Here is a 19,917-nt window from a genome sequence, read left to right as displayed (position 1 = left end):
TGCAGTATCCAAAATTATTATCCAACTGAATAAAGCAACACAATCTTTTGTGTTGTGTTGCTCAATCTATCCAGCTGAATAAAGCAACATCAATTTCATACCTGACATAAATATGTCCAGCCTTTGAGTTTATATTTAAGTCACTCAAGCCTTATCACTTATTTTGCAGCCACCAAATCAATCACGTAAGACTGAGATCACTTGGAAATGATAATTCTCTCAGGGATAACTGGGAAGCACTCTATGGCATTTTCCCCAAAGCAGGAGCACTGTGGAAGGCAGCTCGTGCTCTTCCCTGTTGACACTTGCTCTATGCACGTATTTTGGACCTGATGTATTTTCCAGCATCACAATGATGACAGAATAAGCCAGTATGCAAGGATGCAGCTTCTACTTGTGCCATGAGGAAAATACCCACCACCAGCCTCATGAATTCCTGCTTGATGTCTATGTGTTTTCCAGAATTATGTAGCAAGCAGCATTTTCTGATATAGCACCAAAGTAAAATCGGACACTTTGGAGTCAAAGTTTTGGAAATATCTCTGGATCTAGGAAGACTGATGAAGGCTCAGAGGTGTTTTCTTGGCCATTATGTACCTTGGGAGCTCTACAAATCTTATTCTGAAGCTGTGTCTTTAGAAATTTCAAAGAGGAAAAAAAAACCCCAAACCACCTTCTTACATCCAATTTCTCACAAGTGCCATTAAAAATTGCACTTCAAATGCACTATCTTTAAAGTAAGTGATGTTCTTTTCTTTTTGTTGACAAAGAAGTTCATTTTGCTCCAGCATTGAGACCACCTCAAAACAAAAAGGAATGACATGAAAATTGGAATGAAGATGCACTAGCCCCTTTGTACACACTTCTGTTTGTTGTTTACAAATCTGTGTGGCCTATCAACATTTCTTTACATGCATCTTAATAACTCCTTTAATCACATGCACTTGTTCATCACAGGATAAGGAGATTAAATCCGTAGCAAGAAAAACATAACAGACCATAACACAGCCAAAGACTTTAAGAGCTATTACTTTAACCTTTCTTCCTACTGCAAAGCTTTGTTTCATCTTTCTTATAAAAATAAAAACATAGTCAAAAAAATAGAGGATACAGAGATGCAAACATTCCTGACACCTACATCCAGATACACCAAACACTAACGGCTTATGTGCTTCTAGCATGTTAAAGCTTTGCAGGTGAGTTGTGTATCTGTATATGGCCCAAATGGCAGGCCCTGACCCGGTGCTGCAACTGGCTTTACTCAATTTAGAAAACACCGTTGCCTGCTAAATGCACCCGAGCACCTGACAATGGGTCTGCGCCATCCTTGCATTAGAAAGTAATTATTTTATCCAAACATTTGGTGTTCCAGCCCCTCTATCAGCAATTCAGCCTGGTCTTAAGACCACGCGTTCTCACTACATATGACTGGTTTTAATCTTTCTGAAAGACCAACCCTCATACCCCCATTAGGGTTTGTAACACGCTGGATGCACCCTAGAAGCAGGGCATCCAATTTAGCTTTCTGCAAATGACTGTAGATTAGAATCCATCAAAATTGCTCTCTGCCAATCCATCTCTATTGTGCATGACAGAAGGGAGCGATCAGGGTGTTTCCTATTGCTGTGAGCTAAAGCATTAATGTGGATGTGACCCTAACCCAGTTTGAAACTTTGGCTTTCTGTTTAGCTATTGTTCAGCCTGATGAACAGCATTTACTAGCACTCAAATATGCCTGCAGTCTGATCCCATGCACCCACCAAATTCTGAGTAGCTGACTCCAAAGATGCCCTCAGAACAACGCAACCCAGCACAGCTGCACTTCATCACAAATCTCATGGAATGGGTCATAAAAATCCAAATATACATTATGAGTAACCAAGTCCCCCTCTTGCCATTCACAAACCAGCGAGCCACTGTTCTCGGTAAGCTGTACAGAGAAGCCTTGGTGTGGTACCTTGACTTCTATTGCTTTGTGCTCATTTCCATTCAGCATGTCATTTATTAAGTGGAAGAACAGCCAACACCAAATCAAAGAGTCTTTGTCAACAGGTCCAAGCCAACTTCTTCCACTGCATGGCACACACTGGATGGGGGAAAAACCAAAGCACCTGTGGAGTCTATTATTTTACTCAAGACACAAGCCACGGGAACATGATTGACAGGACCCTCTCTTATGCTGCTTAAGTTTATGCCTAACAGTTCAATGAGCTGAAGGTGTAGTACAAACTCTGCCTCTTCTGAGCAAAATACGGGGAAATAAACACCACTGATTCCTCTGCTAGAGGCAGCAACCTTCACTTTTTTATCTCAACCTCCTTCATACATAAACTAAATGTAATTATACACTTAACCGCCTCCCCTGGATGCTGTGAAAATTAGTTAATGTTTAGGAAGCACTGATGAAACATACTTAAGTGTTAAGTATTATCAGATAGCATTATGTTACCCTCACTTAAATTGTTTTCCTCTTCTCATTTAAGTGCCTTCGATCTACTTATGTTATTTGACTCCCCATGACCTAACTTTCTTCTCTGTGACTTAAAAATAAAAAGAGTTAATTCAACTGCAAGTTCTAGTGTTATTTAAAGATCATCTGCTGGGCCACGCAGTTAAACCCCAAGTACAGTTGAGTAATTTCATCCTGGAACCAATAATTTTTTTTCAACTAAAAATTAGATTAGTAGGTACTAATCAGCTTGCAAGGCAAATATAATGGGAGAAAATCAATTTAAACTCTCTGTTTGAAGCTTGTGCCAGGTCATTATACAGAAAGACTAATCTGCTAAATAATTAAGGCTCTGTATTTGTGGAGTGAGACGAAAGAAGTATTACAAGTGAATAATAATTCTGTGCTGCCGTTTGCCTCTTTAGTCTATAATTAGACTACGTACTTCAAATATAGATGTTAGCCTGACTAAGGTTTAACCCAGAGCCAGTGAAATAGGCTTTCTGAAAAAGCACCTGATCTGTGCCAAGGAAACTAGAAACAGTCATCCTCTTTGGACATGATCGCTGGTTAAAAGTCAGCCTTGTCTCTGCTGACTGAGCACAAGGAAAGGATTTTAGGAGTGAGCAGCTTCTGTGACAAAGCACACGCATCCTTATTAAAAAGAAATTACTGCAGTAACAGCTCCAAGCCTTGCAGTAGCTACTGAAAACTGGGCTATCTGCTGTAAAACACTGTTCATGTTTCATAGCCTATATAACAATGGGCTACTTGCCGCTTCAGTGTGTGTACTCCATTCCCCAGCTTCAAAAGACATAAATACAGAACCCTATTTTGGATCAAAACACTCCTCCTCCCTACAGACAGGGATATTTTCAAATCTAATTGTCCAATATGAGACACACTCTTTCAAACTTACACAGTACATACGTTGATAGAATTCAGTGCCTTTGAAAACCAGGACAATTGCATGTTCTAGTGAACACACTCCTAAGTTTTCCAAGGCAGAGACAGAAGATACAGTGGGTCACTTACTTTTCTTGGAGAAGAGTTTCTTTCTCCGTCCAATGTGGCTCAGCTTGTATTCATTCTCTTCGCAGTTGCAGTCCTCACTATTCCTGCTGTAATACTTGGGCAAAATATTGGAGGTGCCTTTGCTGTTGCTGGCAGCTGCCAAGTTTGCCATTCCCTTGCACTTGTGTAGCTTGAGCTTTCCACTGGCATCTTCCACACACTGCCATTTCTGGAAGAAAAATCTGGTCATTAAAACTGTCCCAACTGTGCTTTGTCTAATGGCCAGCTCCAGCAATCTATCAGAGACTCCTCCTTGTAGTAAGCTGGGGCTCATCTATCACCTACTACCAAACCACATTTTTCGTAATCTTCCATTTTCAGGCAAAACAGGAACTCTTTGCAACACTTCCATTTGTTTCTGATTGTTTCCTGGAGGCAGAACAATGGGAATTTCTTAACAGAATCAGTACTACAGGTAGAAATATGGAGATCACAAGTGACAATTTTCAGAAGAATAACTGTGGCATGAATCTAGGAGGTTCAAGCCTTACCCACAGGTTTGAAAAGAATCCTTGCCTACCAGCAAGTGTGTTTGTCAGGCTGGCAGGCATCTATGTCACTATTATGCCACTAAACCAAGCTTGTGGCCTGCACCCCATCTCAGCCCCATCCCATGCTCTACAAGAAGGGAAAATCTTTTTGGAGGAGTCTCCTCTTCCCTAGTTCAAATGACTGGTGATGGGATGATTTTATCCAAGTTGTGGATTCCTTTACTGTAAAGGATCTGATCTGAGTTGGGTATTTAGACTCACTCTACAATCAAAGAGAAGGAATAGTTACTTCCAGGTTATAATTCCCTTCAACCTAAGGCAGCCATATAAAAGAGGTAAGAAACAGGACTGCCTTGCAGAAGTGCTTGTTTCTCGTCACTGACCTTTAGAAGGGTTGGTATGGCTGGATCAGCTATAGAAGTCTGTAATTAGAGGGGTTTAGCTCCATATTGAGTCTCCATATTTATCTCCATATTGCTCTTAGCAGCTTTTCCCATCCAACACCCTTGGGCTGACTAGCACTGGTGAGCTGTGCTGGCTGCCTATGAAGTGAGAACCCCCTCCCTCTTCCACTCAAGACTACAGAGAACCTCCTCTCTAATCTCCAACTCCTTCTGTTACTCAAAACCTGAAGTAACTTGCTTATAGCTCCTGTGTGCTGCTCTCAGAGCTGTGCCAAGGGCAAGGGAGTTATAGCCACCTTCAATCTGGCACAGAAGTTCCACCCACTTCCCAGATACATCACTAAATAATTTCACCTAGTCCTTTATTTACCAACATGCTGCTAGCTACAGAGCTAGGCTTTGAGATGAGCAATCCCCCCCTCACAGAATCAGTTGCTACTGCTTTAAACAGAGTGCCTCAGAAACACTTGAGCTTTTTGCTGAGTCTTGAGAGGCGTTCCTCTTTTCCCTATTGCAACATCCTAAGTCTGTGCCTCCAGGAGTCACTGGAATACTGAAAATTTTCCAAATAAAAGAAAAGAAGGAAAACCAGCAACAGCTCCCAGGTGAGATGGCATTTTTCTGCAGCCTGCAGCTCTACACAGCAGATTCAGTCACTTCAGTTCCCATAGAGGTGTACCCAGGCTGAGACAGCAAAGCCCACATTCTCCACTGAAGTTCACTCCATTGTTTGCATGACAACAAAGCAAGAAAATAGTATCATTGTGCTTTTATACTACAGAATTTAACAGGAGTCAGAAGTGTACTGGCCAGTTACAGTGGATTTCTCTATGTCCACAGGAGAGCATCTCATTTAAAATGAACAGTTTTATGGTGTGCCCACTTATTTCCTCAGACAATTGGATATCAAGTCTCCAGGGGTGTAATTGCTTCTTAGGTGCAGATACTGTTTTCAGCCTCCTGGATCACCCAAACTTTGCACTGATGCAGATAAACCTGGCTTAACTTTCAGCATAAGGAAATCAATAAGAGATACTGACAAAGACACCTGAATCAGACATCTTTGCACGACTGTCCTCATCAGGAAAGCAGGACACATTTACCTAGAGAGAGTGTAGAACAAAAACAGCCTTTGAAGAATAAATTGCTGAGCCATAACTTATTATTTTTTAGAAATGCCTAACACTGACCGACGCACAGTGAGGCTTGCAGGAAAAGTTACTGACTAGAATAAGCAATGGTTTCTTTCACAATGAAAAAAAGATGTAAAAATGTTTGTTGCTGTTTCCCATTTCAATTCACCTGAATCTTATTTTTAAAAGCATATGAACAAACTGCATTTTCTGCTCAGCAGAGCTCTATGCTGTAGGTGTCTGATACATGAAAAATGAAGACTCAACAGAGGGCAAGTTAAATGCCATGAGGAGAACTACTGTAAATAAGTGCTCTGATGTGTGGCCCAACAATATTTTTTCTCTATTTCTTTCATCTCCTGTCAAGAAAAGTGATGCTCATTTTTCCCCTCCAGGTGAACTGGAAAAAATCCTTTAATTTTTGGTGCAGTTTAAATCTTTCCAAGGCAGCCGTATGCTACAGTGAAAACACCTTAAAGGCTTTGCTGGAAGGGCACACTGTATGCATTAACTGGCCCACTGCCGAACAACCACAGTGCAGAACTACATAAATGACTCCAGAAGCAAACACTGAACACATGGGGGGTGGGAAAGGGCAAAGGAAAGTCTCAAGCTTTTACTTTTTCCCCAGAATAGTGTGAATGTATCTGGGATTCAACAACCCCCCCTTGGTTTGCTTGTAGGTACAAATGCAAATTGTCTATATTAATTTCAGTCATTTCCACAGGATGCTTTCAAGCTTAGGAAAAAGGACAGCAATTGCAAGGGAACTGTGGAAACCTCAGCTTGACAGTCAAGAAGCTTTAAGCATTGTGAATTTTGGCATTTGAAATCCATTTCTACTGCACAGCATACAATCATGCAGAAACCTGTGTCAAAGCCTAGAAGCGACTAAGTTATTTTGTAAGAGGTAATCACATAAATAATTAAATCGCTGTATGAAGAACTCTGGAGTGCCCCAGAGATACTTTGGCTCACAGGTATGAATGATAACCATCCAGCAGCAAAACTTAATTACATACATGGATTAACTCAGCCAGTCAGGAAAACAAAGTGCCCTTAGTTCACCACCTGCCCCTAACTTTTCAGGTCTTTTCCTCATTAGGCCAAAAGATGTGTTCCTAATTCAAGTCCTATAGCTCATAACATCTTGCAAGAGCTAAGTCTGGAAAAGGAGAGCACTTCCATACACATAAAAGTCAGTGGAAAACCCAGACTCCCACACAATCTTTCTCTCAGCTCATATCAAAACTCCAAAGGAAGACCCTTGTTTTCCTCCCGCTAAGCCCTGCAGAACAGCTACTCATGCCATCATATAAATGGCTTTTGCAATATGTCCTGAAGTCCATCAAGCTCACGTTGTGCTAAACTTTCCAGACACCTCATTTAATCATTAGAGTCTTTCCAGCTGGAGGTTTCCCACCATCTTTGGGCAGGCCAAGTTAGCTGCTGTGCTTGTGCTTTCTGCCACCTACTATGCTGGGCTTGTTCTAACATTTCTACTCCATCCTCTACCTTACCTCCCACTGCACAACACATGCTCCTCAGTTATTTGTCTGCAAAGCAGAAGAGTCTGGGCTTTAGTTTAATGGAGAAATTGGTGTTACTGAACAGAAATCTTTTCAAAGATATACTGCAAAGCCAAAAAAAAAAATACAGGTTGTAACATACATTCTCCCCTCCAGCCCAAACTACTGCTCTATGTACAAGAGTAAACACAAGAGTAAATGAGGACTTCAATATCTGTGAAGCATGAATCTTAACAGCAGCAGTTGTAGACTGAACAGCTGCCCTGTTTTCCTCCAGTAACACTATTCACCTTGAACATGCTAATGACCCCTCAGCAGAAAAAGACATGTATTTTTCACTGTGTCAAAACCCCATTATTTCCTTCACAGCCCCCATCACCATGAAGTGGGTTTTGCATTATTGTGCATCAATGTCTTCTTACTGCTACAGCAATCACAGATGTTAATTCAAAGTCATTACTTGAGGCCCCAATCAGAAATAAATAGCCGTGACCTTCCCTGTAGGATTTTTTTCCTGCAATTCACTCATTTCACTGAATCTCTCTCAATTGACATTGTTTTCTTTGGAGGAAAAGGGATGATCACACAAGCCTTGCTAAGAAAAGATTCCAGTTGAAACATAGAGTTTTCAGAGCTGAGCCCTAAATCATCATGCTGCGTCTCATCAGTTCCTCTTTTTGTTAAGCGAAAGAGATTCCATTCCCTTTTACAGAGAAGGGAAAAGTGAAACTGTCTGATCAGTCAGCTGCCAGCAAGGCTCCCTCCCTAGCAGTTTCAGGAACACAGCCTCTAGGAATCAAAGTTTCTGCAGGATAATAAAGCCCTCTGTCCCTGCCAGCAACCTGACAAAAACACTTCAGCAGTATCCGACACCTTTAGTTTACGCGGATGCTGTCTGAACCCCACGCTTGCTGCCACACTGGATGGCGAGCCAGAAGCTGCTTTGATGGCTAGAAACATTCTGACTTCCAGTCTAAATTGATTTATGAGTAGTAAGGATACATTTTTCATTGTATGAAACAGTACAGTTTAGGTTGTATGAAACAGTTGAAGTTACAGTTAAGCTCTTCTCCTTTGTTGTGGTTTTGCTCCTTGTGTTATTTTTTATTGGGCTAATGAGGACAAAAGAGCAAAAGCCAAAGACAGAAGCAAGCCCATTCCTTACAGAGGGCAGTTCTACTGCTTCTGCTGGCAGCTTGTCCTTACAGACTTAACAGTCAACTTAAATTTCCCATTGTTTGTCTCCTACACATGACTGCTTCTCTGTCCTTGTTGACTGAAAATAATTGGCTCATGTTTTCTGTATAACATCTCTTAGGTTCATGCAGACAGGTTCCTCTCTCCTCAGCTATTTTTTGGACAGAATATGCCCAGTTCCTTACCTCCTCCCAACAGGTATTATTTTCTTAATCTTTTAACATTTTTGTTTGGGTTTCCCCATACCTTCTTCTAGTTTATCTATTGGCAACAAGAGCCTGGATTCCTCTATGTCATGCAATATCTAAATAGCACTGCCTCGTCTTCATTCTAACTGGACATTATTTCATTACACCGACTCATCATTTTTGGCAATTCAGACCTTTGGGCTCCCAGCTCAAGTTCAGTTGTCACACACTACAGATCACTTGAACCTTAAAATTCTAAGACAGATGAACAATTTATTGACAGAAAACCTGGAGGGTGCTTTTCAATGCCACAAACAGCAGCTGAAACGAGGCAGGTGGGACAATCAACCTGAAAAATCAGGTATTCCGCTAAAATTGTGGTTACAATTATAATTCATTTATTATTAATATAATAATTGGTTTGTGGCATCAAATGGTCCCAGCTGCTGTGTTAGGTACTGCAGAAGGAGTGCAGCCCAAGCAGAAATTACATTAGCGGTGGAGGAAAAAAACAGCAGCACCAAAATGGGAATCAATTTGTCTGAGGTCCCACAAGGACTCTGTAACAGTTCTGAGACCAAAGTCAGTCTTGTGATCTCCAGCTCGTTGCCTAAACTAAACTGAACTAAACTACACTTCTTCGCATACTGGGGTAGTTAAAGAATTTGGGGGCTTTATTAAATGTTGATATTGATTTTGGCAAGCTACTTGCAACACCCACTGCTGTAATGGCAAGAAGTTTAAAAATCCCAGTTAACAAGAGATGGAAATTCCTTCATTTTGTGAAGCAACAACAAGCAAAAAACCACATAATAAAATAGCCTCTGGAAATCATTATAGGCTATTTTTGGCTGAAGGAGGAAAACAATTTTGTTAATTACAATCCCTGATAAGGAAGACAATCCCTGAATAACAGCCTTAATAAATCATCATGATTTTAATTTTCATGGTTTGTTGCCTCCTAATTTTATCAGTTTGAGGGCTGATAAAATTTTTAATGTATGAAGTTATCAACAAGTCATTTCTTGTTGCAATCAGAGGTTAAGAACCTGATCCTGAAAGTTGCTGAGCATGTGCAACTCACACTGGAATTCAGGAACTCCATCTGCCTAAAGAGCTATTAAAATTATCTGGACTCTAGCTGCCTTGATACGCTTCACTTATCAACAGAACTTACATTCTTGAGTAACCTCAGGATATCTCTGCTAGGTACAAAACAACCAGACAACCACAAAAGATAAATCAAAAACTTTTTGCTCAATTTTTAAAGAAATTCCTTATAAAACCTGACTTCATTTCTTAGGTCTGGCTGACAGAAGTTCAAGGTGTAGTGCCCTCAGGAAAAGAAGAAAAATATAAGTAATTTTTTCTGCTGCTCTACCCTTGGTACTAAGCAATGGCTAATAATAAACATCGCTAGCCATTGGCAGGCATATGGTCTAGAGGTACCACTTACAAATAGCTGTGGGAAAGCACACACTGATCAGAGTAGTTTTCATCACTGCTGTCCCATGCTATGTCAGAGAACTGGGTGACATGCTTTTACTGCTGATACCTTCATGCCAGTTGCAAAAGAATATCCCTTCATGATCCTGGTACATCACAAAGCAATCAGAGGGAAGACTCTGTCAAACTTTCCTTTGCAGAATATCTGAAGGAAACTAAGTGCAAAGTTTTGCATTTTGAATGCTTTCCTGCGCAAACTGTGCTATAAAATGATATTTTAAATGCTATTTAAAGCGATATTCTACTTGGATAAGATTTGCACAGAGAGTTGTGAAAATAAAAAGGATTTGAAAAAGACAAACTATTTTTCTTCACAATTAAGCAATATTATCATACTATGATCTGCTAAAGACAAAACTAATATTGGGGTGTTTTTTTTTTTTTCCACACATACAGCACAGATTCCCTATAGCAATCAGCACTGGTGCAGGTATTGCATGTTTTTCAAATGTGCTCAAAGTTGGCAAATGACTTAGAGGGGGATTTTGTGCAGCTGTTGTTATGATACTGAGGAGTTGCTGGGAATACTCTACCAAGCAATGCTGATATCATAATTGGCTTCACAAAAGCACATTAATGCAGGCCGCCAGATAAAAGTGGGTCAGCTTCCACTTACCAGCCAGTTTGGAATGAAAGGCCGAGCTACACTGAAGAGAAAAAATTTGTGTGGAAGCCATTAGGTACTAGGATAAATGTTTTTATTTCATGTGGGAAGAAAGAGCTCATCTCTTTTAAATCCTTGAATATAAATGCTGAGCTGCTCTTTCATCTGAGCCTACAGTCACCCTTTGTTGGATGCAAATAAGTAACACAGACCAAGCCCTTCTAACTGAAAAAGAAAACATGGCAACACACAAATTCCCATTGCACTCAGAAGTATTTACATATATTAGCGTTGCCCCCCAAAAAATCCCACATAATGGACTCTGAAACTGGGTTTTAAACAGCATGAATAGCCTCATCTCCATGATCCTGGTGCTCTCTTATCAAAACGATTATAGGTCAAGGAGGGTGGCAGAGATTTGCAAAGGAAGAGCATTTTGTGGTGATAGAACTGTATTCACAAACTTGCATGCTCACAAAGCGGAATTTCAAAATCTCCATCTCACATTCAAAGCTTTTTTTTACCTCTCCTTTACTCTAAAAGCTCTGTCCTCATCTCTTCTCATTCACTTCCCTTCTGAGTCTTTGTCCTTCTCATCTCCTGCTCACACTTGATTCCCTGGCACTGCTCAGGCTCCTCTGTGCACAGAATAGCAGCCCCCCCAAACTTGTTTAAGTCAAAAGAAAGGGTCCAAATGACTTTACCAAGCTTCACCTAATTCTGACCCAGACTTCTGTTCATCTTTGCACCAGGATATGAAAATTCACCTTTTGCACTGAACACTCCAGATACTGTTAAATGCACAATCATAAAGTGTCCTGCAGGATCAGGGGACATCTGCTAAATAACCACTGTATTTGTATACCATAAACCCCCACAAGGCAGTACTATGTTATTCATTTGGACTTGTTCTATACTATGCAGAGCTGTGAACAGCACCAGCAAACAGACAACACCCATTTGTCATCTGAGAAATTAAGTCTTGCTTTGCTCTGAAAGGACTTTTGGGTGCACCCATATTTACGTGCAATTTATCCTCAAATAAGCACATTAATTTCCCACTATTCCTGCTGTCTAGACAGACTACTAGGACATATTCTCTAGAGCAGAGGCTGGATGGATTGAGCCTCCCTTGAGAGCCCTTCCCAGGCTCTAATTACTTGATTGTTAGGCAATTTTTCCTGATGTCCAACTTAAATTTCTTTTTTGCTCAATTTCATCCTATCACTTCCAATTATGTCTGACTGAACTGCTCAAAACAATTCTTCTCCTCTCTGTCTCCTGACAATGAGGATGCAGCACACACATCTCTTATTAGCACACCTTCACCTACGAGTTTATCGCCAATTCTGAGTACGGAGTTGACATTTTATGCCCACTTTTCACAGATGTCAAAGATACTTTATTATCTGTGGAAGAAAACTTAAGCCTCTGAATGCACATAGACAATATAGGGACTTCCCCCTTCCTTCCATAACTGAGACATGTGGTAATTAGAGTAAGAAAGCCTGAATGTAGCTAAGTTACCTTATGCAAAGAGACAGCTTCAGTGACAACATGGACTTGGAAAGTCTCTCTTTCCCTCTCTTCTTACAAGAGTGTTCAAAATAATTGGGATGATGAAGACAAAAGGAAGAGGTTGAAACACCACCCAAAGGGAAAATACTGATGGAAAAAGAAAAGCTGTATTTCCCCAAACTACTTACTGATGATGCTGTAGCAGAAACAATGACTTTTCCCCCAGTTTCCCAAAGCACATTGTGAATTCAAAAAACAATGGCTTGCTCCCACCCATCTGAAATTTCAGCTCAAGACATCTGATGACAATAAACCACTGCACAAAATACTTCTTTAAGTTCAGTATTTTTACGAAGAATAGGACATTATAATCTCTTTGTATACTAAATCTGACAAAGAAGCCACAGGAGGCAAACAGCATCTGGAAAATGCTTATATGTATAAATTGGATCCAAACACCTAAGGAACGATGGACTCATTTCACAGGTGCACTGTGAAATGATTGGTAGAGGCAGAAGCAGGGAGCCTGGCCTCCAACAGTAGAAAATGAGCTACTGTAGCCTAAGTAGCCCATTACTGCATATAGCCTTGGTAAGCTGTTGAGATTGTGTCTGTAGGAACAGTTATACAGAGACCAACTTATTCTGAGCTGCCAGGTAATGCCAACCTTAAAACAGACACATCCATGTCCACAGGCAAAATGCATTACAGTCCTTGGAAGGGGGTACTCTGACCAGTACCTGAATGAAAAAGCAACAGCACGGAGTCAATTTTGCCAGGATGAGAACTCCCCTAAGAGTGGAGCTGCTGGAGATTGCTTTGCTATACCTTTGCACTGCTCTGGTTTTGCAAAACATTCTCCTGCACTGAGGCCATGTTTTGATACTACTCTAAGTGGGTTTTTTCCCCAATTCTTCTACATAACTTGGATCTAAAGTGAACGTATTTTCACATCTGCCCAGAACCATTATGTAAGAACAAGAGAAATGACACACAATGAAAGACTTCTGTGCCCATATAAACACAAACTGCCTGAAGTCATAACTTCATGTTTTTCACAGCATATTTTTGATAAGAAGAGGGATATACTGAGTTCCTAGAATGTTATTTTCCCATTGGCATACATAATTATAAATAATAACAACAAAATGAATTAAATTAAATTTGGAAGAGGCCAATCTGTTAAGTTTGCACCTTCTCATCACTAATGAATCTCAGACCGCATTCTATTTGGGGATTAAAATGTTAAAACAGCCCAGGCAGTTCTCTTAACAGTAGTCAGGAATCAATACAGAGGCACTTGAATCAGCAATTTCCTGAATGACAGCCAGTTTCATAAATGCTGTAATACAGTTCTGAGCAAAGGCCACAGAATGAGCCATTTGATTTGTAAGCTAGCATTGATGACAAGGTGAAGAACATTGTCACAGTTAAGCCCAACTACAACTGCTTACTTTCAGTCAGGGTTACAATGCCCTACCTGGCCAAGCTGTTCACAAGCTGTCTGATATTCAGCTCGCTGACAAAGGTCTTTTACACGCTGGTATTTGGGTAGAAAGTTTTCCTCTTGGGCATCTACCTTCTCATTCTCCCTTTTATGAAGCAGTTTACTGGAAAAGGGAAAAAATATTTTTACATTAATATTAATTCTAAGACATACATAGAGTTTAGTGAAAAGGTTCAGAGGTGTAGATTATCTGTCAAGTCCATAGCATCACTGGTGGGCAAAACTTAATAGTCCAGTAGATATACTAGCATGTATCATCATCTCTGATAACACACAAGTTATTCATATCATGCTCTCAGGGACTGTACAAAAACATACAAACCCAAGACAGTGCATTTCACGTCTGATTGGCAGGCAATAGCAACAGTCAATATAAAGAAACCATATCCTCCTCACTCTGCACTTTGCAGACCCTTCGTGCTCTATGTTATGCATTAAGGCAGAGGCACAGAGGGAATGGCCAGCAGGTGAACACAGATAGAGGAAGGGTTATTCATACTCCCGTGACACAAGCAGGAGGGTGAAGGGCAGCAGCTGAAAGAAAAACAGGATGCCTTTTCCACCCCTCAATCCAAGCAAAGCTTCCCTTCCCCCACCCCAACAGTGCACTTATGCAGGCTGTAGGCAAAGGCCATACATTTCCTCCTATCACACAATTATTGCCATTAGGCATACTGCAGCCGTGTCCCTGCTGGCACAGCTAAATGGCTTTAGGTCTGTGGTAGAGTGCTGCTTTGGCTTTAGCTATTCAGTATCCTTCTATTTAAAAAGACTTGGCTTTGTGATTAACACTTTCCTTACCCTCTTTCCACTAGGAACGAGTCTCTCCATACCTTCATCTTTTTCTTTAAATGGAACCTAGGAGGAAATGAGGAGAGGAAGAAGCAGTTCCCACAAAACGAATAATCAAGTTCTGCCCTAGTTTTCACTCCCACTTCCAAGTCAGACAAGAGACATTAAATACAATTTTACATGGGGACATCCAGCTTTATGAAGCAGGCACATATGCCTCTCCAGTATAAATGAGCAAACACAGGACAGATTTGTTCTCACAGGGACAAAATCCACAACAGATTCACTCAGTACAGCTATTTCAACATAAGCATGTTTAAGGCACAGGGGATTAACTGAATTGTCCTTGATCACAAAGGATCACGAATTAAATCAGGATTTCCTGACTCCAGTTCGGGCTCTTAACCTACAAACTATCCACAAAGTATCCTATTCTAAAGCAGCTGCTCCTTTCCCCCTCTCCCTCCATACAGCTACTTGCAAAGCAAATCTCCTTCTTCCCTTTTTCTGCTGATTCTCCCTAGCAAGCATACAGTTTTAATTCTCTTCCTCAGTCTTTTTTTTTCACACAACAAACCCTTTCACCTCAATTATTTTACAATTTATTCAATTTGAAATACTTCGCTACAAATGATGCCATAGAGACACTTAAAATCTATAACTCATATAGCTAAAGACCTTGTGTAGCCCTCTCACTGCTATGAAGATTACATTCGGCATATCTAGATGCCATATAGCTAGTATATGAACCTGACAAAATGAAAATAAATAACTAAGGTCAGTCACAAATTGCCAAGCAGTCAGTGAATGATGTACTCATATAAATGGTAATTTTAGTATATTTTCCTTTAAATTTGCTGCATGTTGCTGAATACTTGCTCAATCTCCCATACAAACAAATGCATGTTTCCAGGCACATTTCATTTCTTACCTATTCAGTGGTCTCTCAGAATCCAGAAGCTTTAGAATGGATTTACCATCCATATCAGAGGGAATATCCAATCCAGCAATATCTAGAATGGTGGGTGCAAGATCAATATTCAGCACAATGTGAGGATTCCTGAAAAAAACATGAGAAACTGGTTTAAAATCTATGCAATGTTATCAAGCAACTCCAGCTCTTCCACAGAGACCAGGGATCTGAAAAGGCTTATCTGTGACATCTGCAAAAAAAGAAAAGAGGATACAATCCAATTCCTTTCCCTGATGTGAATTAAAATGCAAAATATAGGGAAGTTGCATAACCTCAAGAGGGACTAAAAGGCAGATTTAAAACTTCATCACAGAACATTTTTGAGAAAGCAAACTAATTCATAAGGCAAAGTTAGTTAATTACTGCTAAAGAAGGTTCAAAAGTCTTTCAAAACATGAGAACACACTGGAAAAACTCCTTGGGTGTCTTACACAATCAAAGTGTCTGCCAAATATGCTCATGACTTTATTAAAAGGTAGATTTGGCACATAGCATATGCTTTATCTGTTTCAAAATATGGTACAGAAATAAGTACCTCAGCTTACATCACAGCCAGCATGTTCTGAAGAGAACATGAGGAGACATATATTGCTAGACATTACAGTAAATAACTATTAGTTGCTGTTAATGTAGCTTGAGACAGAAGGAGGAAAAGATCAGGAAAGAAAAAACAGAGAGGAAGCAGTTACGCATTAAAAAAGATGGGGAGAACTGAAAGAGAGAGGGAAAAGAACAGCTTTAACTGAAATAAAATCAACCTTCCCAAGCATGCAGTTATCCATTCTTCAGACACTTAGAAGCAGCAATGCCCTGTCACTTAGCACAGTATAGCACATGCTCCTCAGCCACCACAGTTTAACAGGACAGTATCTGAACTCAAACTGACTTCAGATTTGGTTAAAAGACTGGCATCAACTCCCAAGTAGTACAGATAGCTCTTATCCCTGGATCCCTTGAAATGCCATAGCTAAACATGAGTAAGTTTGTGTATCAGAGCACCTAGCTGCATAGCCCAGCATTCAGTAGCTAAATAAATGCCCAGATTCCTAATCATGGGACTTGGTTGTGCAGAACTGTTTCAGACTTATATCAAATATGTCTATGACTGTGTTGTCTAATTACTCACAATATTACATATACACACACTGCTTATCAGCTGTGTGCTGTTTCTTTTCCTTATTTCTTAAAAAAAAAACCAAAAACAAACCAAAATCAAGGAAGGCACTCAATTTCTTAAAAGTGGGGGAAAAAAAGAAAACGAGCATAGTGCTCTCCAGGCAGTCTTCTACAGTGCTGAACATAAAGAATCACCGTGGGATGATCTGCAGGCACAAAGGAAGGATGGGACCAGATGGGCTGCTATATACATGTCAGTGCAGAATTCTAGCTCAAAATGCAGGACAGAAGAAAGCTGCTGCACTCACACTAATTAATGAGACACGATTTAAAAATTACTACATTTTTGAGCAAGCGAGCAAACAGGCACTGACAAGAGCATGGATGATGAATTAAATTGATGTACCTAATTTGATTTTAATTACTAATAATTATGGTGTAGCATATTTGGTAATAGAAATGAGAGCTTGGTAATGACTTGCTACAGTGACTGCTGTTAAATCTTCATTGGTATCAAAAGGGAGTCATGACAATTACTCTGCAGGAAAAACATAAGTTTCACACAAAGCATGGATGATTGAAGTTTCACCATTTAAAGAAAATTGGGGTGAAAGGGAGGATCAATTTATTATCTGATGTACCACCCCTCCAACCTATTTTATTCTGTTCTTCCTATTTGTTGTACTGTGATGGACTCTGTTCTGCTAGACCCTGTCAGGCTGACTCCTCCGATTCTAACAAACATTTTTTCACTTTCATAAGACACTGAAAAATAAAATTCAGTGGGAAGGTCTCACAGCTTTTATGCATGTCTGGTTGTAAAGATCCTTGAACCAAAGTACATGAGGCACCTGGTCTCTAGCACTGCACATTGCAGAAAAACTAGCTCAGACACTTGGGCACTGTCTTTCCAGTAAGACCAAAAACTGCAGTTGAAGGGACAGAGCATGCTCCTAGAAGGCTACTGCAGCTCCCTGGAAACTCTGTGCTGCTGCAGACAAGCTTCTTTCAGTGCTGAAGTAATATGTCTAATTCCACCTGAGAAATCCCTCCTCTGTGCTTTAGAGAAGTAGTATTTATTTCACATGCATAACTGCTGTAAATAAATTAGACATACAGTGCAGTATCAACTGAATTTCACATTTTTGTGCCTACTGATGATGTGAGTCAGTGAATTTAAGCAGCAAATGGAATGAGATTTTTTAGAAACTATTTGCTACCATATTACACACCAGATCTGTTCCTCTGTGGTAAAGAAAAAAACTGTATGGAAGACTTTGTGTGTGCTAATTATGCTAAAACATGCACACTGATATAAATAAAAGGCAGCAAATTATGGCACTCTGTCCAAAATCATTACTTAAGTGCAAATATTTGCTATTGAAATAATTGCTTAGAAAGTGTATTTACATAATTTCTTAGCTGATCAAAGCTACCACTTTAATTAACAGTCACATTCTGCATGCTTGTGTGCATCCGACAAACAGCCATAACCATGTAATCTCAAAGGATAAGCCAAAAAGAATCTTTTGTGGATAATAATATATGAACTATTATGTACATTATCCTTCATAAACTGAAACATGTGACTCCGCTGCAATGTTCAGCAACAATTATGTACTGTGGCCATAAACATTATACAATATATTTTTACCTTGAAAATGTCATAGGTCTGTGTATTATTTGTATGCCTCAAAAGGAGGCAAATAAATGTTTCCTAGTTCAGACATATTTCAAAGTGGCTTTTTCAGCTACATCCACAAAAGTTCAGTGGCTTGTACTGTATACCTACACAAGCACAAAGGCAAATGGCATGAAACTGTCACAGTGTTATACCAGCTATACCAGCATGTGCTACCAGTTCTGCTTTGAGTAGACCTATTTTTCTGCCAATAATGAGGAGGAAGTGAGTCAGGAGGGGCAGAACTTTGTGCCTCCATTTGGATGCCAGGTCAGTACAACTACAGATGTGAACACGAAGGGTTTTTCTGGTCACACACACACACACTAGCCAAGAACTTACAAGGACCCAGCCTCCACATTTGGACCTCGGATGTAGAAAGGAACTCTGATGTCAAACTCGTATGGCATGGACTTTCCTTTCACCAGCCCAAACTGCCCAATATGATAACCATGGTCAGCTGTATATATTATATATGTATTGTCCAATTCACCTGTTTCAACCAACGTATTGTAAATCTGAAAAAAAACAAACCAAAACATGAAATTAATTCCGAGTAGTACTCTATGCAGAATACTAGGTATAAATTTCTGCCTATGTGTAATATACAAATAACTAGAGTTCAGGATAACACCGAGTTATCACAATGCACCATTTTACTAACCCAGTTCTGTGGCTATCACAAGAAAAATTTGTAGTTTTTAAGGTAAACACATTAGCATGCCACATTTTCAGCAGTGCTTGATTTGCATCAGAGCTGTCAAGACAGCACTAAGTAACACGGGGACAGAGATAAAAGTTTCAAGGTGATATGCATTTTTGGATTTTTCTCTCCACCTTTATCTTTTTCCTGCAGCAAACAATTTTAATAAAATGACAGCGTTTTGAATCTCACACTTATTTAAGCAACACTGAATGATCTTGCCTTCAGACAAATGAGTCTCTATTATGCAGAATATTTGCAAATCTCTTCCAGGTAAGTATCACTCAGTCATACTGACTGTGGAGAATTAAGAGGAGCTTTAACTCTGTAGTTGCTTCTATAGATTTACATGAGAACCTTTATTGTGTATGTACCAACTCGAGCACCGAAGATCAATTTTTATGTGATGTTTTCACTTACAAAGGTATGAAGGTGTTGGGGCACCGCCAAAGTGCCCCTCACGCAGACCCAGAACACACCAGCACTGGAGAAAACAAACTACAGCTGTTGCTGGCTTGGGAGAGTTTTCTTTTATTCTTTTTGGGGTGGTTTAGTCTTTTTTTATTTTTATTTTAATTTTGGGAGACTATTAGATGGATATAATCCCATAGAAAAGATCAGGCTTACTAAAAAGTAACCCAACTTACTTTGCCTGCAGTGAATCACTCAAAGTGAAACCATTTTAAACAGAAAACCAAAATAGTGTAGTAAAATCACCAGTCTCTCCAAACGCCGATATCTGATCCATCCAGACAGGCTCATTAATGTGAAGCAGAGATCATACTTGCCTGAATCACTAATTACAAGACATTACTAACAAGTTGAAGCAATGCCATGCAGATAATCTTCTCTTTGCCTTACAGGACTCCTCTTATTTTACATTCTACCTTTTTTTTTTTGAATAAAAATGCCAAGAGATAAGCAGTAATTGCACCACCATTAAATCTGCCTTCTCGTAACTGGAAATCCTTTCTTTTTCAGAGTAGCTTTTAGCTAATTCAGATGTTTCTGTTCAAGACAATCATTAAGAGATTTCATTATTACATAATGCA

The 19,917-nt window shown here is 39.8% G+C and overlaps 1 protein-coding gene across 10 annotated transcripts in view; it reads right to left on the bottom strand.

Moving 5' to 3' along the window:
- The window catches only part of SULF2 (sulfatase 2), a 148,088-nt gene that overhangs the window by 13,772 nt on the left and 114,399 nt on the right, over positions 1–19,917 (bottom strand). For 9 of the 10 annotated variants that reach the window (XM_062642376.1, XM_062642381.1, XM_062642372.1 and 6 more), the window contains 5 exons: positions 18,505–18,680; positions 15,324–15,452; positions 14,402–14,458; positions 13,574–13,703; positions 3,485–3,692 (listed from right to left, as the gene is read on the bottom strand). In XM_062642376.1, the coding sequence (XP_062498360.1) occupies positions 3,485–3,692; positions 13,574–13,703; positions 14,402–14,458; positions 15,324–15,452; positions 18,505–18,680 (700 nt within the window). Of the gene's footprint in view, positions 1–3,484; positions 3,693–13,573; positions 13,704–14,397; positions 14,459–15,323; positions 15,453–18,504; positions 18,681–19,917 lie in introns of those variants that run through there. The other variant, XM_062642382.1, reaches the window with a different exon arrangement.

The sequence above is a fragment of the Pezoporus occidentalis genome, unplaced genomic scaffold (genome assembly GCF_034315485.1).
Source record: "Pezoporus occidentalis ecotype Australia unplaced genomic scaffold, CSIRO_AGI_Poc_V1 ctg70, whole genome shotgun sequence".
NCBI lineage: Eukaryota > Metazoa > Chordata > Aves > Psittaciformes > Psittacidae > Pezoporus > Pezoporus occidentalis.
The sequence above is the reverse complement of the archived record's forward strand: the minus strand, read 5'-3'. Positions and strand labels throughout refer to the sequence as shown.